The sequence below is a fragment of the Alexandromys fortis genome, unplaced genomic scaffold, assembly GCF_014885135.2.
Source record: "Alexandromys fortis isolate MF-2015 unplaced genomic scaffold, M_Fortis_MF-2015_v1.1 scaffold_381, whole genome shotgun sequence".
NCBI lineage: Eukaryota > Metazoa > Chordata > Mammalia > Rodentia > Cricetidae > Alexandromys > Alexandromys fortis.
Genome location: NW_026068276.1, coordinates 470,374 through 495,685, shown reverse-complemented (window position 1 = coordinate 495,685; position 25,312 = coordinate 470,374). Strand labels below are relative to the sequence as shown.

General features: G+C 37.5%; 1 protein-coding gene across 3 annotated transcripts in view; it reads right to left on the bottom strand.

Annotated features, from left to right (window-relative positions):
- Positions 1-12,772: 12,772 nt before the first annotated feature.
- Positions 12,773-25,312, bottom strand: part of LOC126494654 (sulfotransferase 2A1-like) — a 68,856-nt gene continuing 56,316 nt past the window's right edge. For all 3 annotated transcript variants that reach the window (XM_050132100.1, XM_050132101.1, XM_050132099.1), the window contains exons 5-6: positions 17,264-17,441; positions 12,773-12,985 (exon numbers count right to left, since the gene is read on the bottom strand). In XM_050132100.1, the coding sequence (XP_049988057.1) occupies positions 12,873-12,985; positions 17,264-17,441 (291 nt within the window). In that variant the 3' untranslated portion in view covers positions 12,773-12,872. The remainder of the gene's footprint in view (positions 12,986-17,263; positions 17,442-25,312) is intronic.

Genomic DNA, 25,312 nt, shown 5'->3' with positions numbered 1-25,312 from the left:
AAATATTTATTTATTTATTTTATTATGTATAAAATATTCTATCTGTGTGTATCCCTGCAGGCCAGAAGAGGGCACCAGACCTCATTACATATGGTTGTGAGCCACCATGTGGTTGCCGGGAATTGAAGTCAGGACCTTTGGAAGAGCAGGCAATGCTCTTAACCACTGAGCCATCTCTCCAGCCCCCCTAACAATTTTTGAAAATCATTAAGTCTGCAATCATTCTCTCCTAATTTGTGCCTTTTGTGTTCTAATTTTCTTTAAACCTATTTTTATAACCAAGGTAATTGACAGAATCTCCTCGTTGTATTATTTTTGGATCAATTTGTAATCCCCATTTAGGTAAAAATTACTTTACTTTTTCACACATTCTTTCTAAAATATTTATATTTGAATCAGATATCAAAATGTCATCCATGTAATGGTAAATTATAGATTTAGGAAATTGTTTATTTATTATTTCTAATAGCTGACTTACAAAGTATTGGCACATGATGGGTCTATTGAGCGTATCTTGTGGGAGGATGGTCCACCCAAGTAGGCTGAGAATTACTATAAGTAGGCACAGTGAAGGCAAACTTTTCCTATCCTTTTCTTGTAAAGGTATAGTAAAGAAACAATATTTTAGATTAATAAGTATAATAGGCCATCCTTTTGGTAATAGAGAAGACAGAGGTATTCCAGTTGTAGAGGGCCGATAGGTTTAATTACTTTGTTGACAGCTCTTAGATCTGTCACCATTCTCCATTTTCCAGATTTCTTTTTAACAACAAATACAGGACAATTCCAGCCTTGGTTTATTCTTCAATATGCTGACCGTCTAGTTGCTCTGGTAGTAGTTGTTCTAAAGCCTGCAGTTTGTCTTCTGTCAAAGGCCATTGTGTAACCCACATAGGTTTTTCAGTTAACCATTTTAAAGGTAGGTCCATTGGTACCTCTAAAGGTTTGCCAGTTGCTTCATGTTCTTGTACAGCCTGAATGGCTGATGACCTTTGTGTATAGTACCTTATAATGTCCTTCCCAGAAACATGAGTTGTTGGGACTTCAGGAATGTTAATCTGGGTATTCTAATGCTGCAGCAGGTCATGACACCATAAATTCACTGCATTATTAGGCACATATGGCCTCAGACTTCCTCTCTGCCCATCTAGCACTGTGCATTCAACCCATCTTGTGCTTTGTTTCACTTGAGATAGGATTTTAATGCTAGGAATTGACAATCTGCAACTTGAAGAGGCCAATTCAGATGCCAAGTTTCTGGAGTAATGATATTCACTGCTCCACCTGTGTCTAGGAATCCCTCAACTAATGTTATTTACAGGCACTCTTAGCTTTGGTCTTTGATCATTTATAGAAATATATGCTTCCTATTTCCTTTTGGAATTCATGATTCATCCTCCATGATTCATCCATCATACATAATGGTATGGTTATTTACAGCCACAATGAATTTTTTAATTTTTCTGGTGAGAGAGATCCTCCATAATGACTGGGAATGACTGGAACATGTTTGATTTGGGGCTTGCAAGAGGCCCTGTATGGTGTGTCCTAATGGTATCAGGTTTCCTTGTCTGCCTTTTGTTGATCTGCATTCATTGGTCCAATTTTGACCTTTGCCACATCTCCTGCCTAATCCAGAAAGTTGACACCTTTTATTTTTGCCATTCCCAGATAAGACATTATTTCTAGGAATGCTTTGTCTTTAATCCCTTCTCATATTTCCTATTCTACCACAGTTAAAACATTTGGCATTTTGATGTCTCCTCATACCTTTGGAAATTGCTTCTCCTACCCAAGGTTTAGTATTATATTCAAATATTTCAATGGTCATTGTATGCAGGATATACTCATCCATTGGAGCTGATCTAACCTTTAAAGGTTCATGTATATTTTGGCATTGTAAGTTGGCATTTTCAAAAGCCAGAGATTTAATAAGTATTCCTCCAGTTTTGGTCTCTTAGTCCTATTTGTACAGCCTTATTTAGTCTTTATAAAAAGTTACTAAAGGGTTATTTTTGACCCTGTTTAACCCTAATATATGATTCAATTTATTTTCCTAGTTCCTGAATTCTGTCTCAAACATTTAAGGCTACTTTCTGGCATAGGGACAAGATTTGTTCCTGTTGAACCTATGGGTCAGCATAAGTTCCCAGGACAAGAATTTGATCTTGGGAAGCCTCAATTTTGTTTTTATTTTGCTTTTCACTGTCTAAAATTTTGCTTCCTCACCAATAGGACTTCCACAGTACTTGTGGCCCATTTTCCAGGACTGCTGAAAGTAATTGAAGGCAGTTGTGTGGGCTAGCCTTATTGCTGGAAGCCCATGTCTTTACCATCTCCTTAACAAATGGTGAATACAAGACATGAGATGTTACTGCTTGCTTAATTTCTTTTAGATCATTCATGCCTATAGGTATCCTTCTACATTCTTTGGATCCTTTTGGGCATTTAGAACTTGATGCTTTTTCAGAGTTGATTACAGTGTAAGAAGCTAAAATCCTGTATAAACCATCTTTGGTTCTGACACATACTGGCAATGTTAAGCTCTGTTCTTTTACCTTCTCTCCCTGCCCACCAGCTTTGATAATTTCCTCAATCATTTTAAATCTTTGTACTACTGTCTTTTGTAAAGCCTGAATCTCTTGGCCTGAATATATTTCTGGTGATTTCTTTTAGGCACCTGGTCTCTGGTACTTATTCTGCTCATGTGATTTCAGTGTATGAAGTTTTTCCTTTAAATCTAATATCTCATCCTTGTTTATCATTAAGATAGCATGCAGATTGTCTTCCTGGGGAGAGACTTTAACTGCTAACCTATCATAAAGCTTTAACAGATTTTGATTTTCAAATTCACCAGTATGAATACTTTCAGATAATATCTCAGTTCCCTTTCACATGGACCAAATTTCATCTGTCCAATTAATGCTATCATTTTCAATTGTATTAATTTTTTCAGCTAACTTTTGATTTTCAATGATATCAATTATTATTAATATTAATTAATATTAATCCTGTCACCTATCTCTTCATTATTTGTCTGTAAAAGCTGTATCTTATCTAAAAGTGCCTGATTCTTGGCTTTGTTATCAAACCATTTTCATAAGGATATAATATGAAAAAGAAAACTAAATCCCAATATTCAATAAATGGATGTATCAGAAAAACCATTTATACCATCCATAGTATAAACAAAAAGTTATTAACTTCCTGGATTTATATTCCTCAATTAATATTGTCTGCAATTATATAACTTTAATGTTTATTGATTTATTTATTAATCAAATAGTTACCTTTGCTATGAGATTTCAGTAAATTATTATAGGTTTAATATTCTTCAGTGGCCAGCAGGTGTTGTGTTTGCAGCCATGTGGCAGTGAGGCCTGATTGGCTACAGCACGAACAATCCTGGGCCACTTTGGTTCCTCACATTGGTGCCTTGTTAAATACTGACTAATATGCTTTGCTCTTTATGTAAGAGCAATTAACTCAATTCTGTACATGGGGAGAGTTTTTTGAATCAAGGATGCCAGGGCTTATGAGCAGGAAACACAAACCTGAAGCTGTGCTAATGCTACACAAATCACCATGTGACAGGGAAAACAGTGATATCAAAATGGAAGCAATTCTCATATGATCAGAGGATCTCAAGTTCTCCAGGCCTTGTCACTATTACCTGGTCTACACACACAGACACAGACACACACACACACACACACACACACACACACACATATACACACATACATATACACATGGGTATGTGTAGGTATTCTACATGTATATATATATATGATTTCTTCTGAATTCCTTTGATGAAACTTGTTGTTTCCAGAGCTCTCATACTTAAATGTTTTCTACCACCTATATTGAATAGGGCCCATCTAATATTATTGCATGTCTATTTTATTTGTGGTGGTACTTCAGAGTGTGTTTATAATGGAAGCTCTACTATTCGCTGACTTTAAAGGATAGCTCTTCTTTGGTGTGCACTCATTTTTCCTTCTATTTTTGCAATAAATGATTCCATACTCTACTCAGCTTTAGTGTTTTTACTAAGAAATCTGATATCATTCATTTGAGTTACCTTTTCAAATAAGTTGTTCTTCTGTTAAATTTTACCGTGTCTTCCTTGCTATGTAGACTTCTTATGTTAATGCAAATGTATCATATAGAATTTCTTCTATGGTTATTTTTTTCTGGGGACAAAATGTCTATTGGTGTTGGATGTACATTAGTTTCCTTAGTTTAGTGAATTTCTCCTGTAATGTCACTACATATTTTTTTTTGATTTGAGCTTTTATCTAAGCTTATTTTTTTTTTTGCAGTTATCCAGCATGCATGAAAAGTAATATTTTCAAGAGTATCATCTGCTAAAGAAAGCTTTTTCACAATTATGGGCATCATTTCTGTAATGAATTACCGTTTCCAAAGCAAAATGTGGAGGATACAGTTATAGAGGAAACTTGGCTTGCACTTCCATATCACTACTCATTATGAAAGAAGGTCAGAACAAGAGGGGTGAGTGTCTGCCTCCCAGGCAGGCCTTAAGGTCCCTGCAAGGGAGTGCGGGCACCTTCAGCTTCTGCTGCAGGGTGTGCTGTGTTCTACTCAACCCTGACTTGCCCCCACGTTGGCCCTTTTGTCCCCGGTGCCCTAGAGACACCAGGCATCCCTGTTTCAGTGCTGAGAAGTTCCATCCAGATGGACAGGAACAGTCCCTGCTCCTGCACTGAGGAGATCCACCCAGAGAGTCAGTCACAGCAAAGACTGGATCAAGACACCAAGACTCTCCTGGCTCCGTTTGAAGGAAGATGTGGGCAGGTGGCAATGCAAGAATTCCTCCAACAACCTGAAAGGCAACATGATATCACCAGAATCCAGGGATCTCAAAACAATAAGAATTGAACACCCTTCTCCAGAAGAATTAAAAAAATCAACTTTAAATGGAGCTTTATGAAAATAATTGAGGACCTTAAACGGAAGGTGAAAAATTGCCATAAAGACATGGAGATGACAAACAAAAAGGTAGATAAAATGAATAAATCTCTCAAAGATACCCAAGAAAAACAGGAAAAATCAATCAAACAGGTAAGGGAAACAGTTCAAGACTTGAAAAATGAAATGGAGGTAATGGAAACACAATCCAAGGGAAGGCTGGATATGGAAATTCTAAGTAAACAAACAGGAACTACAGAGACAAATACTACCAACAGAATATAAGAGATAGAAGAAAAAATCTCAGACACTGAAGATACCATAGAGAAAATAAACGCACTGATCAAAGAAAACAGCAAAACCAACAAATTCTCATCACAAAACATTCAGGAAATCTGGGACACCGTGAAAACACCAAACCTAAGAATAATAAGGGTAGAAGAAGGTGAAGAATTACAGCTCAAAGACCCAGAAAATATATTCAACAAAATTATAGAAGAAAACTTTCCCAACCTAAACAAGGATACTCCTATGAAGGTACAAGAAGCATACAGAACACCAAATAGACTGGATCAAAAGAAAGCATCCCCATGCCATATAATAATCAAAACACAAAACATACTGAATAAAGAACAGATAGTAAGAGTTTCAAAGGAAAGAAGGTCAAGTAACATATAAAGGGAAACCTATCAGAATTACACCTGACTTCTCAATGGAAACCATGAAAGCCAGAAGGTCATGAATCGATGTGCTACAGACAGTAAGAGAACATGGATGAAAACCCAGACTACTATACCCAGCAAAGCTTGCATTCACCATCAATGGAAAAAACAAGATATTCCAGGACAAAAACAGATTTAAACAATATGTTGCCACAAACCCAGACTTACAGAAAATACTAGAAGGAAAATCACAACCCAAGGAATCCAACATTGCCAACACTGCCTATAATAACTCAGACAACTAGCGACCCTTCACCAGCACAACTCAAAGAAGGGAAACACAAAAACTCTACCACCAAAAAAATAACCAGAGCTAAAAATAACTGGTCACTAATATCACTTGACTCAATTCACCTATAGAAAGGCACAGGTTAAGGGAATGGATATGAAATCAGGATCCAACATTCTGCTGTTTACAAGAACACACCACAAACTCAAAGACAGAATAAAGGGTTGGTAAAAGGTTTTCCAATCAAATGGACCAAAGAAACAAGTGGGTGTGGCTATACTAATATCTAACAAGATTGATTTTAAACTAAAATCAATCAGAAGAGATGGAGATGGACACTTTGTACTCATAACAGGAACAATTCATCAGGAGGAAGTCTCTATCCTGAATATCTATGCCCCTAATATAAAAGCACCCACATATGTAAAAGAAACATTACTAGAACTCAAAGCATACATCAAACCCCACACTTTAATAGTAGGAGATTTCAACATTACGCTCTCACCAAGTGACAGGTCAACTGACAGAAACTTAACAGAGAAATAAGAGAACTATGAGATGTAATGAACCAAATGGATTAACAGACATCTATAGAACATTCCACCCAAGAGAAAAGAATATACCTTCTTCTCAAGATCGCATGGAACCTTCTCAAAAATTGAACACATAATTGGTAACCAAACTAGCATACATAGATACAAAGAAATTGTAGTAAACACCTGTGTACTATCGAATCACCATGGAATAAAGTTAGAATTTAACAACAATTCTAACCCTAGAAAGCCTACAAACTCGTGGAAATTGAACAGTCAACTACTGAACCACACCTGGGTCAAGGAAGAGATAAAGAAAGAAATTGAATTATTACTTGAATTCAATGAAAATAAAGACACATCATACCCAAACCTATGGGACACTATGAAGGCAGTGCTAAGAGAAAAGTTCATAGTACTAAGTGCCCACATAAAGAAAATGGAGAAAACACACATTACAGAATTAACAGCCCACCTGAAAGCTCTAGAAAAAAAGAAGCAGAATTACCCAGGAGGAGTAGAAGGCTGGAAATAATCAAACTGAGGGCTGAAATCAACAAAATAGAAACACAGAAATCAATCCAAAGAATCAATGAAACAAAAAGCTGGTTCTTGGGGAAAATCAACAAGATTGATAAACCCCTATCTAAACTAATCAAATGGCAGAGAGAGAACATGCAAATTAACAAGATCAGAAATGAAAAGGGGACATAACAAGAGATGCAGTGGGAATTCAGAGAATCATTAGATCTTAGTACAAAAGACTGTATGCCACAAAATTGGAAAATGTGAAAGAAATGTACATTTTTAAAGATAAGTACCATATACCAAAGTTAAATCAAGACCAGGTGAACAGTTGAAATAGACCTGTAAGTAAGGAGGAATTAGAAGCTGTCATAAGAAACCTCCCTACCAGAAAAGCCCTGGACCAGATGGTTTCAATGCAGAATTCTACCAGAACTTCCAAGAAGAGCTAATATCTATACTCCTTAATGTATTTCACAAAATAGAAACAGAAGAGTCATTGCCAAACTCCTTTTATGAAGTTACAGTCACCCTGATACCAAAACCACACAAAGACTCAACCAAGAAAGAGAATTACAGACCAATCTCACTCATGAACATCGACCCAAAAATTCTCAATAAAATACTGGCAAACCAAATCCAAGAACACATTAGAAAAATTATCCATTATGATCATCACAGAGAGGCCAGGCTGGTTCAACTTATGCAAATCTATCAATGTAACCCATAATATAAATAAACTGAAGGATAAAATACCATATCATCATTTCATTACATGCTGAAAAAGCATTTGACAAAATTCAACACCCCTTTATGAGAAAGGTCTTGGGGAGACTAGGGATACAAGATTCATTCCTAAATATAATAAAAGCAATATGCAGCAAGCTAATATTAAATCAAATGGAGAGAACTCAAAGCCATCCTACTAAAATCAGGAACAAGACAAGGCTGTCCACTCTCTCCATACCTCTTCAATATAGTGCTTGAAGTTTTAGCAATAGCAATAAGACAGTTAAAGGAGATCAAGGGGATTCGAATTGGAAAGAAGAAGTCAAACTTTCGTTATTTGCAGATGATATGGTAGTGTACATAAGCAACCCAAAAACTCCACCAAAGGTCTCCTACAGCTGATAAACAACTTGAGTAATGTGGCAGGATACAAGATTAACTCCAAAAAATCAGTTGCCCTCTGATACACAAAGGATAAAGAAGCAGAGAAGGAAATCAGCAGCATTACCTTTCACGATAGCCACAAATAGCATAAAATATCTTGGGGTAACTCTGACCAAGGAAGTGAAAGATCTATTTGACAAGAACTTTAAGGCTTTAAAGAAAGAAATTGAAGTCCTTGTTTTTTACTGCTGAGTAGTACTCTAATATGTATATATTCCATACTTTCTTCATCCATTCTTCCATTGAAGGGCATCTAAGTTGTTTCCAGGTTCTGGCTATTACAAATAATGCTGCTATGAACATAGTTGAACAAATGCCCTTGTCATATGATCAGGCATCTCTTGGGTATATTCCCAAGAGTGGCATTGTTGGGTCCAGGGGTAGGTTGATCCTGAATTTCCTGAGAAACCACCACACTGCTTTCCAAAGTGGTTGCACAAGTTTGCATTCCCACCAGCAATGGATGAGTGTACCCCTTCCTCCAAAACCTCTCCAGCAAAGGCTATCATTGGTGTTTTTTTATTTTAGCCATTCTGACAGGTGTAAGATGGTATCTTAAAATTGTCTTGGGTTTTTGATCCTACTGCACGTACTGGCTTTGTGGGAGTCTAGGCAGTTTGGATGCTCACCTTACTAGACCTGGATGGAGGTGGATGGTCCTTGGACTTCCCACAGGGCAGGGAACCCTGATTGCTCTTTGGGCTGACGAGGGAGGGGGACTTGATTGGAGGAGGAGGAGGAGGGAAATGGGAGGCAGTGGCAGGGAAGAAACAGAAATCTTTACTAAATAATAAAAAAAAATAAGAAATTGAAGAGGATACCAGAAAACGGAAGGATCTCCCTTGCTCTTGGAATGGGAGGATCAACATAGTTAAAATGGCAATTCTACCCAAAGCAATCTATAGATTCATTGCATTCCCCATCAAAATCCCAACAAAATTCTTCACAGACCTTGAGAGAACAATAATCAACTTTATTTGGAAAAACAAAAAAACCAGGATAGTCAAAACAATCCAATACAATAAAGGTACTTCCGTGGGCATTACCATCCCTGACTTCAGACTCTATTACAGAGCTACAGTAATGAAAACAGCTTGTTATTGGCACAACAACAGAGATGTTGACAAATAGAATCAAATAGAAGACCCGGATTTTAACCCAGAAACCTATGAACACCTCATTTTTGACAAAGGAGCTAAAAGTATTCAATGGAAGAAAGAAAATATCATCAACAAATGGTGCTGACATAACTGGATGTCAACCTGTAGAAGCATGGAAATAGATCCATATCTATCACCATGCACAAAACTCAAGTCCAAATGGATCAAAGACCTCAATATCAGTCTGAACATACTGAACCTGATAGAAGAGAAAGTGGGAAGTACTCTACAACACATGGTCACAGGAGGCCACTTCCTATGTATAACCCCATGCAGCACAGACATTAAGGTCAACATTGAATAAATGGGACCTCCTAAACCTCATCCCCTTGAATGCCACATATCTTCACTTCCTAATATTGCACCCATGATTTGTTACTTTGTACCAACCCACTAATTTGGGAGGCACTTTCTGGGAATCCACAAACCATACTGGGAAGAGAATCTCAAGGCCTAATTGCAGATCTTTACCTCTCCCTTTGCTCCTCGAAATAGAGTTCACCAATCTTACTCTCTCTCATCAGAAGAACATGTGCTTCAACTCTCCTTCCACTCCTTCATCCATTTGCAGTGGATCATGCAAATCATCCCTTCCAAAATTTAATTCCACCACTCTTTGTCTTTTTACCAGACCCAAACTCTAGGAACCTAAAGGCCACTCTGCAATAGGGAAGCAAGTAGCTAAACTGCAGATCTTTACCTCTCCTTCAATTTTTCCAAATCAATCCCCAAGTCTCACCCACAGCTCTTAAGAAAGCCTTCTGTTGTGGCATTCCCTCACTACCCTGTACCTAGGAGAGTATCCAAGTACATCCTGGTGGAACATAGTGCTTTCCTTCCTCTTGTGAAGTCATATCACTGACACCAGACCTCCACATTTCTGGTTCTAATAGTTACGCATACATTTTACCCAGAATCCCCAGTGACTATAACTAAAGAGCCTCAAAATATTTTCTTACTGGAAGCACATAGACGCAACACTTTTCTATGATACAGAGAAGAAATAGAAACCAAAAAAATTACTCGAAAAATACAAGAGTAGAAGTAAGCACCTTTAGCTGCCATCTTCCCAATCCCAGATGCCCAGAAGCTCATGTAAAAGCACAGCAATACAGCCAGGACAATGTGCCTGCTCTAGTTCACAGAAATTCTCTTGCACAATACCCAGAATAACCCAACATAGTTAAAGCAAAAGAAAAAATCTTTAAAACAGCCTTTATAAACATGATAGTTTGTTAAAGAGGATATGAATACATTCCTTAAAGAAATCTTTAAAAGGAGAAACAGTGATAGGAAAGGAATAAAACAACTCAAAACCTGAAAATGAAAATAGGATCTATAAGAAAACCGAAACTAAAAGAAATCTATAAAAATATATTTCAGGAATTTAAACGGGACTGCAGATGCTATCTTTACTATTGGGATACAAGAAATAGAACAGAGACTCTCAAACATGGAAGACATTGTAGATGAAAGGGATATAAAAGTCAGAGAAATTTTAATTCTAAAATTCTCCTGACACAAAACACCCAGGATATCTGGGTCACCATGAAAGAATCAAAACTAAGAATAATGGGAATAGAGGAAAAAGAAGAAACTCAAATCAAAGTACAGGAAATATTTTCAACAAAATCATAGAAAAATAAGGAGATGCCAATAAAATTACAAAAAGCATACAGGACACCAAGCAGTCTGGATCAAAAAAGTATGTTTCCTTGGCATATAATATTCAAAATACTAAACATAAAAGAGAAATTATACTGAAAGCTTAAACGTAAAAAGACCAAGTAATACTTAAAGGCAGACATATTATAATTACACCTAATTTCTCAATGGAGATTTTAAAAGGAAGATAGACCCCCATATGGCTCCCTTCTCTTTCTTGCTCTGTCTCTGCTACCCCTTGTCTTCAGGAAACAGAAGAAAGTGACTGACAAGCTGCCAATGCAGACGAAACTGTCTTTGAAATTTCCTGCTTCATGGAAAAGTCTGCCAGATAATATGGGCCTGTAGGCTGAATATGCCATAATAGTACAGAAGAACTTTGGGTGACTGTCCAGGCAGCAAGATGTCTCTGTCAATTCTAGAGTTTTGGAACTTGCTTACAATGTACTTCCTGTTTACTTAGGTAATAATATATTCTTCTGGAGTCTTTGATGTAGTTGAAGAATAGATAGTTATAATTATAGCTTTCCTTAGTTGTGATAAAAGATAAAGTAGATATAAATATTGTAGCTGTAATTCTTGCTTGATACCTGTTTTGTTATATGTAATTTTATTATATTAAACTTAAAACCTTCTTTCTTATTTAGACATAAAAGGGTAGATGATATAGGAAGTTCTTCTGTATATGTATTGCTTTTATTGGTTAATGAATAAAAAATATGCATTGATCTGTGATAGGGCAGAGAAGAGTTAGGTGGGGAAAACTAAACTGAATGCTGGGAGAAAGAAGGCAGAGTCAAGAGAAGCCATGGTGCTGCCAGAAGAAAAAGATGCAAGCCTCCACCTGGAAACTTCCAGGTAGGCTCTGAGCCTCATGGTAAAATATAAAATAACAGAAACAGGTTTATTTAAGAGATAAGTGTGAGCTAGAAATATGCATTAGCTTTTGGGCAAAGAAGTGTTTTAATTAGTATAGTTTCTGTGTGATTATTTCACTTCTGGGCATCCAGGAGCAAACAAGCAGCCTACCTCTACACACCCACTAAAAATTACTGAAAAGGGGAAAAAGTGATAAACAGGTAAAAAATACTGAACATAAATGTAATTTTATAAATTTCTTACATCATAGGCTATATGAATGAAATTTTAAATTCTCTATAAATATAATTTATTTATTTAACCTAAATGTCCCAGAGTAAAAATCACTTATATTTTCTTGTAGCTTTTTTTATTTTTATAATATTACAAGAATTTTTGTCATCTATCTATCTATCTATCTATCTATCTATCTATCATCTATTTTTTGTTTTTTTCTGAGACAGGGTTTCTCTGTTGCTTTGGAGCCTGTCCCAGAACTAGCTCTTGTAGACCAGGCTGGCCTCAGACTCACAGAGATCAGCCTGCCTCTGCCTCCCAAGTGCTGAGATTAAAGGCGTGCACCACCACGGCCTGACTACAATGATTGTTTTAAAGCTAGAATTCCATAAAGAAAATTGGAGTTAGCTGATAAAGTATAACAAACCAGTAATAATAAAAACAAACCAAATATTTGATGGCTCAAGCATGATTAGGTCTGGAGAGATGATTCATAGTTTAAGAGCTATTTCCTTGTTTAGTACCCGAATTCAGTTCCTAGTACTCAAAGCAACTGAGTTACAGCATCTTGTAACTGCAACTTCATGAGAACCAATGCAATATTCTGGCCTTTAAACACACTACACATAGAAATTTGTACACACACACACACACACACAATATAACTGCCACTACTCCATTACTCCACTACTACTGCTACTACGCTACTACCAATTATTAAAAATTACTCCAAAATACAGTAACATTATTTATTATATGACCACACTCAGTCATTCACATGTACAACAGGAAGATAAATTCCACTGTCCATACATTATTTAAAAGTTTTAAGAACTTATTCCCATGGGAACAACCCTGGAGGGAAACCAGCCATTTTCTCTTGGAATTTCTTATTGAAATCTTCAGCTTGGGCTATTGTAAAGTGATTCTTCCAGTCCCCAGTCATGCCTGGAAAATGTGAAGCAAACACATAGATGAGTTAATGATGTTCTTAATACCTATGTAGCATTTATGTAGTATTATGTATTAGTATAATACATAATACTAATAATGATGTACTTAATTCTTCACACGCTGTTACCATCTGCTTGACAAGGACCACATAGTTAATAAAGTGGAACCACCAGTAACTCTGTGGAGCACACTTCTTATTTCTTGAAATAATGTGCATCAGACTTTTACCTCTACAGAAATAATGTCTCACCTTCTCTTATCCCAACCTATCAATGACACAAGTTAACAACATCAACAATAGCTCTGACTTTTCTATGTCCAAATTATTAGTGCTTCCAGTTATTTCTGCTTCCATCACACTATCCAACCCAAAAGAGTTTCTTATCTTGATTTTAGAAGTAGACTTCAATTGTTCTTTCTAAATTTTAGTATTAAGTGTAAAAATTCTGCAAAGCATGCAATCAACTTTAAAACATCTTTTAACATTAATTTTAATTATGTGTGTGTAGGCGCAAGTGAATGCAGGTGTCTGCAGAGATTTGAGGCATCAGATTGATATAGGTGGATCTTCTATCTATCTGTTGTTTCATTGGTTAATTAATAAAGAAACTGCTTGGTCTGATAGGTCAGAACATAGGTAGGTGGAGTAGACTGAACAGAATGCTGGGAGAAAGAAGCAGAGTCAGGAAGACTCTATAGCTCTCCTCTCCAAGATGGACACAGGTTAATATCCTTCCTGGTAAGCCACCATCTCATGGTGTAACACACATTAATAGAAATGGGTTAATCAGACATGAGAGTTAGCCAATAAGAGGCTAGAACTAATGGGTTGAGCAGTGTTTAAAAAATTAAGTTTCCGTGTAATTATTTTGGGTGTAAAGCTAGCTGGGTGGCGGGACGCAGCCCGCCACTCCTACTACATTAGATCTCTTTGAACTAGAGAAACACACTGTTGGGAGCTACATTCAAATTATTTAATGCTTCCATCTGATGCAGGATACGCAGCTACTGCAAGCCAAGAACATTCCAAGATTACTGTCAGTTTGGTGTTTGATAATGCATGAATATTTACATGATTCATCACTCCATTCTAGTATGTCTTTAATTTTGACATTAGAGATGCCATATTATCCAACTGCTCACATTTCATTGTATTGTGTGTTCCTTTACCCTAAAGTGTGGATGTGTTCCATATAGTTGCTTTTAGTTCATTTTTCCTTATTTATGTTACTGTGACCACTTCTTCCTATCTTCCTTCCAAGTAGAATTCTGTAGTCCTCATTCTTGTTCTATTTTATTTCATAGCTGTAATACTTTGGCACATTTTCTTTTTGTATATGACCACACTCAGTCATTCATATGTACAACAGGAAGATAAACCCTGAAATAAGATACACCTGAAGTAACTATCTAATATATTTGAAAAGGAAACTTATATCACCAAAAGCTTCATTTATCAAATCATATCACTTAATGACATATACTCAGTATGGAACTAATGAAAGCATTCATGAATTAGTGAGGAAGATACTGGTCTTGTTCTCATTTTGTTCATGAGAAAAAAAAATTAGTCTTTAAGATGTTACCCAGCGTGATAATGATGAATGTGAATTTGAAGCCAAAAAGATTGACAATAGAAGTCATGCTTTACCTTATCACCTTCCATTCCTTATTTATCATGTAAGGTAACTTTAATTTACAGTAGTATTATTAGAGAAAATATAAAATATTCTTTATTAATGGTAATTATTGGTATACCATATTCAAATAATATCTCATTGATTGATGTGACCATAAGAGTCTAATCTGTTAAAATGGGAATCTATCAGCATCCATTGCTACTCTCAGCTTCATCATTATCTTCATTACTAGAGCAAACTATTACTGTTTCCCACAGCATGTCTGATGCCTGATAAACCAGATTAGATGCTGAGCTACCTGAATCTCAGAAAATTCAATATGTTGCCCACTGGAATGTATCAGTCCAGATGAGAGAAGCATGTCTTTGCAGGTACACACATGAAGTTCTGAGTTCAACTTTGCCAATATCCTGTACACTTAACAAGCATACATTTCTCTTTATTTGTTCTTTCTAAAAATTCCCTCAATTTCTGGCTAGCCATGGGAAAGGATAACCCTAATGTGTGGTGACTTAACTCTTGTTGGAAAGAAGTTTGGTCATAGATCTGGAGACTGCAGGTATCACAAAAGGTTGTTATCCAGACCATCCCTTGGTTCTTATTGGCCTGTAGATAGTGGGCTTCTCCCTAGGTCTTCTTCCCTCTGTGTCTCAGATTAATGTCTTCTCAGGACACCAGGGAAAATTATTAATGACTCAAGAACTCTGTCATGGAAAAATCTAAAATATTTGAAGTTTGTCAGAAGACTTTTTATCACATATTTTGATTGTGACAATGTTTTTATAAAAGTTCTGTCAACTAACCAGTGAACAAGGATGGTAATCTCTCTGGTCTTTATTTCCTGCAGTATCTAAATATAGAGCCATAATCAACAAAATTGTTTGTGGAAAATTATGGCTTGATGTTTAAAACCAGATTAACTTCACTTGCTCAAACGGTTTAGTCTCTCAGGTAAGGAGCAGCTCTTCAGAGGCAAGAGAAGGTATTTTATCTGTCCCAAGAAATTCAACTAAAGGACAATGAAAACAGGTCTACAGAATTCCTCCAGGTTAAGGCCAGCATAACACTTAACACAGCTTTTCACGTATTATGATCTAGGGAATTAGGTACATAATGGTAAGTAATGAATTAATTTTAGAATTGATATTTGATCTGTTCATAATTTCAAGATTAAAAGGGGAACAATCTGATATAGGAAATGAGAGACTTCTTATGTGAGACCTTCATTTCTAGTTCAGAGAACTCTGTCTCCACAGAGTTCAGCACACAGGAATGTAATATTATCTTTCAAAAGCAGTGGATTCTTCCAGAGGCCTAGTCTTCAGTGTATAGATGACCAACTTCTTTTTTTTATAGATGACCAAATTCTTGAGGAGACATGTTTTTGTTGTCAAAACTGAGTCCAAACTCTCTTGTGAGGACAACAGGAGTAATGGATTAAATGAAACCTGTTAACCCCTTAAACTTACTTATCTATCTGTCTGTCTGTCTATCTATCTATCTATCTATCTATCTATCTATCTATCTATCTATCTATCATCCATTTAATGCTGATGTCCTTATATTATAGGATCTAAACCTCACACTGTGTGGTGGAGGAGAACTGAAGATTAAGGATGAAGCATGCAAATTACTGGGAGAAGAATATTCAATCCATTATTCTTCACTTCCTACATATATACCCAAATTTCTTTTTTTTTCAAGTCAGGGTTTCTCTGTGTAACAGCCATAGATGTCCTGGAACTAACTCTGTAGACCAGACTGGGTTCGAGCTTAGAGATTCACTTGCATCTGCCTCCCAAGTGCTGGGATTAAAGGCATGCACCACCACTGCCAGATTATACCCAAGTTCTTTACTCATCCCCAAAGAACTGACATCTGACTTATGCTTCTTTAAACCTGAGTCTCATATCACCTATTATCTTCTAATTAAATGTAGATGATACTCCAGGTGTGATTCACTCTGGCAGTTACTCCTCAAGTTTACAACTATGAAACCATAACCACAGTCTTCCCAACACAGACAGGATACCCAGATGTAGAGAAGCTGGCTATTCCTATTCCAGGGGAGACCGTTTAGAATAAACTGAGTATTCCCAAGCCTAAAACAATTCGAATTTAGGTTGGCGAATTGCTTCAGATTATAATACTTGTGTGAATAATTTGCTTAGCCTTTATGAGACCTATTCTCAGATGGGAGTGTTTCAGCAATCTTAGCATGTTAAACATCTTCTTCAGCCATTAATGGAAGTATTTTCTGTGGCCATCATCCTAGATATATCTTTGATCCCTGCATTAAACATTTTCTTTAGAGTTGAGGTATAAGATACACAGAGGCTTACAAAGCCTCATTGCAACATATCTACCCTTTTGTTTCACAATGAGGGTATTGGTATTGCACACAACCATCTGCAATCCTAATATGTACTTCCAGAAAAAAAAAATCATTTTTTTTCAGAGTTCCTGAGGACCACATATTCACCACCGAAATATTCCCCAGTATGGTCTGTGAGAAACCATGATGTAATAAACAATGAGTTTTGAAACGTTCCCAAGTATTCCTTAGAGTCTTATTGGAGCAACACGACATCTACTTGTTCTGACATATTTTGAAGCTAGAAAATTTCTTCACCTTTTCTCAAGAGGACCAATCCATTAGTAACCTCATCTTCCGTGATGAGGCTAAAATTGGACATTTTATTTTCTTTCATTGCTTGGAAGGAGCTGTACTTGAGGACCATATCGAGTTCATCTGGCTCTAATTTCTTTCCTAGGAAGTCACAGATCTTCTCTATGATTTTCCTTGTGTCCTAAAAGAAGAGGAAACCAAAATGAGGGTAATAAACAGAAAACACTGACAGAATAGATACACAGAAGGGAACTATAGGTGGCGAATGGAAAAAAAGGGACATGAAGAAAGAAATGAGAAAACACTGAAAGTTTAGGAAAGAAACAGGCCATGTAGAAAGAACAGGAGCTACACACAGCATTTATATATTGTGTGGACTTGCTGATCTCTGGCCCTAAAAGACAGAGGTTAGAATTTCTTATATAGAGGAGAGGGCATTAGAGAGAGGATCTCATATAATTAAGGCTATACTCAAACTTACTTGGTAATAGATGAAGACTTTGAACATCTGATCCTTCTGCTTCCATCTCTGTGTGTTCACACGTGTGTGCCAACATGCCTACTAAATTAACTGGGATGTCTTTTTCTTGAGACAAGGTCTCCCTACAGAGCTCTGTCTTGGTGTATTAAAGTTGCTATGTAGACGAGATTGACTTCAAGTTCAAAGAGGTCAGAGATCAAACTACATGATTTTACTAAGTTCTGGCATGAAAGGTGTGCACCACCATACCCAACCTGCCCGAAGATATTTAAAGTAACTTATAAAAGTATTTGTAGACAGTGATAAGTTGGATTGATGGCAATGTGCACAAATAATTTGAGAGAGGTTAACGTTTACACCATGCAATAATGTCTCCTATGGGAAACTGATAATGACATAGCTTTACAACACTTTCATAAAAATGTTCTCAATAATTATCATGGGGGGTGTATTTTTGGAGATACTCTTATGTTTTAAGGTATGATCTCGGGCTATAACTCAGATGGGCATCATATTCACCATTTTTCTACATCAGATACCCATATACTAGAACTGTAGCTGTGCAATAGCACAACTGCCTTAATCGTAGGAGATTGTCATAACAAGACAGAATCTCGGAATACTGAAGACTTTGCTTTGAATTCTAGCCCCTTTCCTGGGCCTGTAAAGGTACTATTGGCTCAAAATAGTTATTACATGTTTTATTACCAATTAAATCAACTTATCATGGGAAGGTAAACAACCATGATGGTAATAAAATATAATGTGTTGAATGGTTGGACAGATTTAGGGGAAACTGAACTACCACTAAGCACAGACAGCTGAGTATGAAGATTTCTGGGGAATATTGAATTTTATTAAGTGAAAAATGATTTGACAAAAGGCAAAGAAGTTTTTGTTTTTGCTATTTACAAGGAAACTTTCTGTTCCTTGAAGAAAAATAAGATCAAGTTCCTTTTGAATAATCTAATTTTCCTGGTTTGTTGCTCCTAAATATTTTTCATTAAAAATTGTTTTCATGATTCCTGCCAGGAAAGTTAAGTAGACTGACTGAAGATCTTAAACATTACCTGTCCTCCTACACATAGAAATCCCTAGTCTCATCCCCAGTAACGCCACAGAAAATCCATGGCAACACCCCCATCTAGAATGGATCCAACGGATCTTCTTTTAACCTTATTCCTCCAACTCGTTGCACCATCCCAAACCCCAACTCCAACAGACCTTCTTTGGGAAACCAGAGACTACTCTGGCCATGGAAGAGCTAAGATAACTAGAAATCTTTATTTCCTCTTCATTTATTTGAGTCCAAAGATCCTGTCTGATCCCCAGCTCCACAACAGAACACCCGCATTAGTGAACCACATCTCTAGTGGAACTCACAGACACCTCGTAACAGCTCTACCCCAACAGATTGCTTTGTCCCACACCCCAACTCCATCAAGCATCCCTGGAAAACCACAGCCCAAGCTGGGCAAGAAAGCACAAAAGGTTAAATCCTAATTTTCATCTCTCCATTTGCTTTTCCAAATCCAGTTTCTTAATCTCATTCTCAGCTTTATGTTTAACACCTTAAGCAGCTAACCTCCTCCAAATGCCCCATTTGCAAGTGGATGTCTTCAATATTATACTCCAAAGTTTATTCTCCCTACCCATTGCTTTCTTCTAGCCCTAAAATCCTGAAGACACACCCTAAGAATGCACAGGCCACTATAACTAGAAAAGCAAGTAGGTTAACTACAGATCTTCATCTCTCCCTCCATCCTTCCAAGTCTAAAGCCCAGTTTCACTCACAGCTTTATAACAAAACTTCTGTTGTAGCCTGTTAGTGTCCTTCCCCCATGACTAACTAAGCAGATCTCATGGAAAACTCTGATGTCTTCTCTCCTGTGAACTTAATTTTTCTGCCCCCTCCTAGCCCATCTCCATTCCTAAGAGTCATCTTTCCATATTTAGAAACACATTTTATCTGGAATCTCCAGGGGCCACACTTATTAGGATCCCAGAAAAATTTCCTACCAGGCAACACACAGCAACAGCACTCTCCTAAGTACCAGTCAGAGCAACAAAAAATAAGGAATCACCAACTGAACAAAGACAGGACCAGATATCATCACCTATAATTTCAATTTTCCCGATTCCAGCTGCTATGCAACACCCTAAAAACACAATCAATAATATCCAGGACAGAATATCTCCACTAGAGCCCAGTCACCCTACTACAGCAGGCTCCTAGTTTTCCAACATAGCTGTAGAACAAGTAGAAACCTTTAAACAGCCTGTATGGTGATGATAGAGATCCTAAAAGATGAAATGAACAAATTGCCCAAAGAAATCTATGAAAATACCAACAGTGGAATAATATAAAAAAAAACATTCAAGGTGTAAAAGTAGACACAGAATCAATCAAGAAAACCCAGAGTGAAGAAAATCTGCAAAAAAAAAAACCTTAGGAACTCAACAGGAACCTCATAGGTGAGCTTCATGAACAGACTATAAGAGATGGACAAGAGAATCTCAGGCATTGAAGACAACATAGAAGAAATAGATACATTTGTTAAAGGAAAGTTAAATCTGAAAGCTCCCATCACAAAGCAATCAGAATATTTGTTACACTATGAAAAATCCAAACTTAATAATTTAATAGTGGAGGTAGAAGTAAAACCCAGGTCAAAGGCACAGAAGACATTTTCAACAAAATCATAGAAGAAAATTTTCCTGCTTAAAGAAGTAGATACCTATCAAAGTAAAAATAGCCTACAGAACACCAAATAGATTGGAGAGGTAAAGAAAATTCCCTTATCACATAATAATAAAAAAATCTAAACATAGAGGACAAACTATGGATGGATATTTAAGGGCTAGAATGGGAAGATCAAGTGGGGAGGGAGAAAGGAGAGAGACTTGAGGAATGGAGTATGGAATTAGACTGCTAAAGTTAAGGAACAATTCATAAAACATATATACAGCCTATTACAGCATAAACTTCCTAAAATATGTATGTATGTATACACACACACATATGAAGGAAATCTAAAGGATATAAACTAGTATTGGGTGAGATGGTCCCAAATGGCCATCTCTTATCACCAAAGGAAGCTTCCAGTATTGAGATTGGGTTAGATCTAATTTATTTATTTGCCAAAGTTATCCCTTGAGAACCCATAAACAACACAGGTTATTGCTGAGATTATAGGTTGTTCTAAAAAAAATTGACAGCAAATTCACATTGCTGAAGACAATACCTTTACAACTCATTGAATATGGATATGCTGGACTGGTGACTACATAAAACTTTCACTCATCTTTCCAGCATCATTCTTACAAGAATGTATTCTGCATGCTACTAAAAAAGAAATATAAGCATGAAAACAGCCCAAAATCCTTTGATCTACAATGGTGTTCTCACTGTAAGATATACTAGTGCAGTGGTGTCACAAAGCTCATGGGAATAACCAGCCAGTACCTGACTTCATTTAAAGATTGCTTCTCAAGACAGAACCCATACCTGACAGTGCTTTGATGGGCAGAGACTAGATAACCTGGGAAACTAGGGGTAAAGCCAAGTAATACTGGTCTAAAAATTTAGTGACAGCATGACTCCTAAAGATATTTTGGTATACTCAGATTAGTGCTTCTTCAGACAGTTTCATAGCAGTTTTCTCCCAAAGCAGTTGGGAACAAATATAGATATCCATAGACAGACAATACAGAGACTGAGATACTTTTGAACAATCAGCCATGCATGGTAAGTATCCACCAAAACTCTCCGTTTAGAGCTTAGAGAAAAGGAAGGAGGAGGAGGAGGAGGAGGAGGAGGAGGAGGAGGAGGAGGAGGAGGAAGGAAGGAAGGAAGCAAGGAAGCAAGGAATCAAGGAAGCAAGGAATCAAGGAAGCAAGGAAGGGTGTGAGAGCCAGAGAGGAGGGAAGATGCCAAGAAAACAAGGCACTCCTCATCAACATAGGTAAAGTTCATATGAACCCACAGACTCTAGCAGCATCATATCAGACTGCACCAGTCCTCTGCTTATATATTAGGGCTTTAATTTTGGTGTTTTTGTGAGCTTCCTGAACTCACATGTGTAAACATGTTAGCCTCTGCTTGCACCTTCTCTAAGTTGTTTTCATTCTGTTGGTTTGCCTTGTTTAAACTCTGAGGTGAGAGAGTACCAGTGCAGGCCCAGGTGGGGCGGCAGACCACCAGCGCAGGTGGCAGCAGACCAGAGCAGGCGGTGGCAGACAGCAACACCGAGAGCAGATTGCCCCACTACAATTAAAGCAAAGAGGTAGGCCTTTGGTTGGCGTGGTCCCTGGCAAACAGGGAGCCTGGTCCTGTTCCTGAAGACCCTTCTGAGGGGCGAGAGGGAACTTGGCCCTTGGCAGGAGCCAGGAAACAGAGTGACAGCATTTTGTAAGAGGAAGCCCTGGCCAACAGGGAAACCTGATCCGGTTTTAAAAGACCCATTAGATAGCTTTGATAGGAGGAGATGGGCAGGCGCCAAGGCAAGAATTCACCCAATAATCCGAAAAACAACATGAAAACACCAGAACCCAATGATCTTACAACAGATGGACTTGAACACCCTAATATGGAAGAAGTGGAAAAAATTGACTTTATGAAAGCAATAGAGTCCATTAAACAACATGTGAAAAATGCCCTTATAGAAATGGATGAGAAGTATAACCAAAAGTTTGAAGAAATGAGTAAATACGTACATGATACCCTGGGAAACCAAGAAAAAAAACGATCAAACAGGTAATGGAAAGAGTTCAAGAATTGAAAACTGAAAGGGAAGCAAGGAAGAAAACACAAACTGAGCACCAGCTGGATATGGAAAATCCAGGTCAACGAACAGAGCCTACAGAAACAAGCATAATCAATAGAATACAAGAAATAGAAGAAAGAATCTCAGATTCTGAGGACACCATAGAGAAAATAAACGCACTGATCAAAGAAAACAGCAAAGCCAACAAAGTCTCATCACAAAACATGCAGGAAATATGGGACACAATAAAAAGACCAAACATAAGAATAATAGGACTAGAAGAAGGAGAAGAGTCACAGCTCAAAGGCCCAGAAAATATATTTAACAAAATTATGGAAGAAAACTTTCCCAACATAAAGAACGATATTCCTTTGACTATCCAAGAAGCATACAGAACACCAAACAGACTGGATCAAAGAAAAACATCCCCTCGCCATATAATAATCAAAACACAAAATATACAGGTTAAAAAAGAATATTAAGAGCTGCAAAGGAAAAAGGCCAAGTAACTTATAAAGGTAAACCGATCAGACTTACACCTGACTTCTCTATGGAAACCATGAAAGCCAGAAGGTCCTGGATAGAGGTTCTTCCAAAACTAAGAGACCATGGATGCAAACCCAAACAGTATTCACTATCAATGGAGAAATCAAGACATTCCAGGATAAGAACAAATTAAAACAATACGTAGCCACAATCCAGCCCTACAGAAAGTAATAGAAGGAAAATCGCAACCCAAGGAATCCAGCATTGCCAACACCGACTACAATAACTCAGGCATCTAGCGAACCTTCACCAGCACAACTCAAAGAAGGGACACACACACAAACTCTGCTACCAAAAACACTAAGAATAACTGGAATAAACAACCACTGGTCATTAATATCACTTAATATTAATGGTCTCAATTCACCTATAAAAAGGCACAGGCTAAGAGGCTGGATACGAAAACAGGATCCAACATTCTGAGTAAAAGGCTGGGAAAAGGTCTTTCAAGCAAACGGTCCTAAGAAAAAAAGCAGGTGTGGCCATACTAATTTCCAACAAAACTGACTTCAAACTAAAATCAATCAGAAGAGATCGAGATGGACACTTTATACTCATAACAGGAACAGGTCATCAGGATGACATCTCAATCCTGAATAGCTATGCCCCTAACATAAAAGCACCCACTTATGTAAAAGAAATATTACTAAAACTCAAGGCAGACATCAAACCACACACACTAGGAGTAGGAGACTTCAACACACCTCTCTCTCCAATGGACAGACAGGTCAATCAGACAGAAACCTAATAGAGAATTAAGAGAATTATTGGAGGTGATGAAGCAAATGGACTTAACAGACATCTATAGATCACTCCACGCTTCTTCTCTGCAGCTCACGGAACCTTCTCCAAAACTGACCATATACTCAGAAACAAAGGAAACCTCCACAGATACAAAAGAATATCAGTGTCCACCTGTGTCTTATCAGATCACCACAGATTAAAGTTAGAAGGCAACAACAACTCTACCCCCAGAAAGCCGACAAACTCATGGAAACTGATGAACAATCAACTACTGAACCACACCTGGGTCAAGGAAGAAATTAAGAAAGAAATTAAAGTCTTCCTTGAATTTAATGAAAATAAAGAGACAACATCCTCAAACCTATGGGACACGATGAAAGCAGTGCTAAGAGGAAAGTTCATAGCACTAAGTGCCCACTTAAAGAAAACAGAGAAGGCACACATTTGGAGACTTAACAGCCCACCTGAAAGCTCTAGAAAAAAAAAAAAGCAGACTCACCTAGGAGGAGTAGAAGACTAGAAATAATCAAACTGAGGGCTGAAATCAACAAAATAGAAACACAGAAAACAGTCCAAAAAATCAATGAAACAAAAAGTTGGTTCTTGGAGAAAATGAACAAGATCGACAAACCCCTATCCAAACTAATTAAACAACACAGAGAGAACACGCAAATAAATAAGATCAGAAAGGAAAAGGGGGACATAACTACAGACACAGAGGAAATTCTGAGAATCATTAGATCTTACTACAAAAGTCTGTATGCCACAAAACTAGAAAATGCAAAAGAAATGGACATTTTTTTAGATAAGTACCATATACCAAAGCTAAACCAAGACCAGGTGAACGATCTAAATAGACCAGTTAGTCACGAAGAACTAGAAGATGTTATCAAAAATCCCAAGGAAGGTTGGATAGGGGAGCAGGGAAACACATATCTTAGTTAAGGGAGCCACCTTAGGATTGGCAAGAGACTTGAACTTAGAGTTGCTCCCAGGAGCCCAAGGTGATGTCCCCAGTTAGTCTCTTGGGAAGCTGAGGATAGGGAACCTGAAATGACCCTATCCTATAGCAATACTGAAAAATATCTTCCATAGAACCTTCATCTGGTGATGGATAGAGATAGAGACAGAGACCCACACTGGAGCATTGGACTGAGCTCCCAAGGTCCCAATGAGGAGCAGATGGAGGGAGAACACGAACAATGATGTCAGGACCACGAGGGGTGCACCTACTACTGAGATAGTGGGGCTGATCTATTGGGAGCTCACCTAGGCCAGCTGGACTGTGACTGAAAAAGCATGGGATAAAACCGGACTCTCTGATGATCATGGCAAACAATGAGAGCTGAAGATAAACCAAGGACAATGGCACGGGGTTTTGATCCTACTTCATGTTCTGGCTTGGTGGGAGCCTAGCCAGTTTGGACGTTCACCTTCCTAGACATGGACCGAGCAGGGAGGACCTTGGAACCCTGACTGCTCTTTGGACTGGAGAGGAAGGGGGAGAGGAGTGAG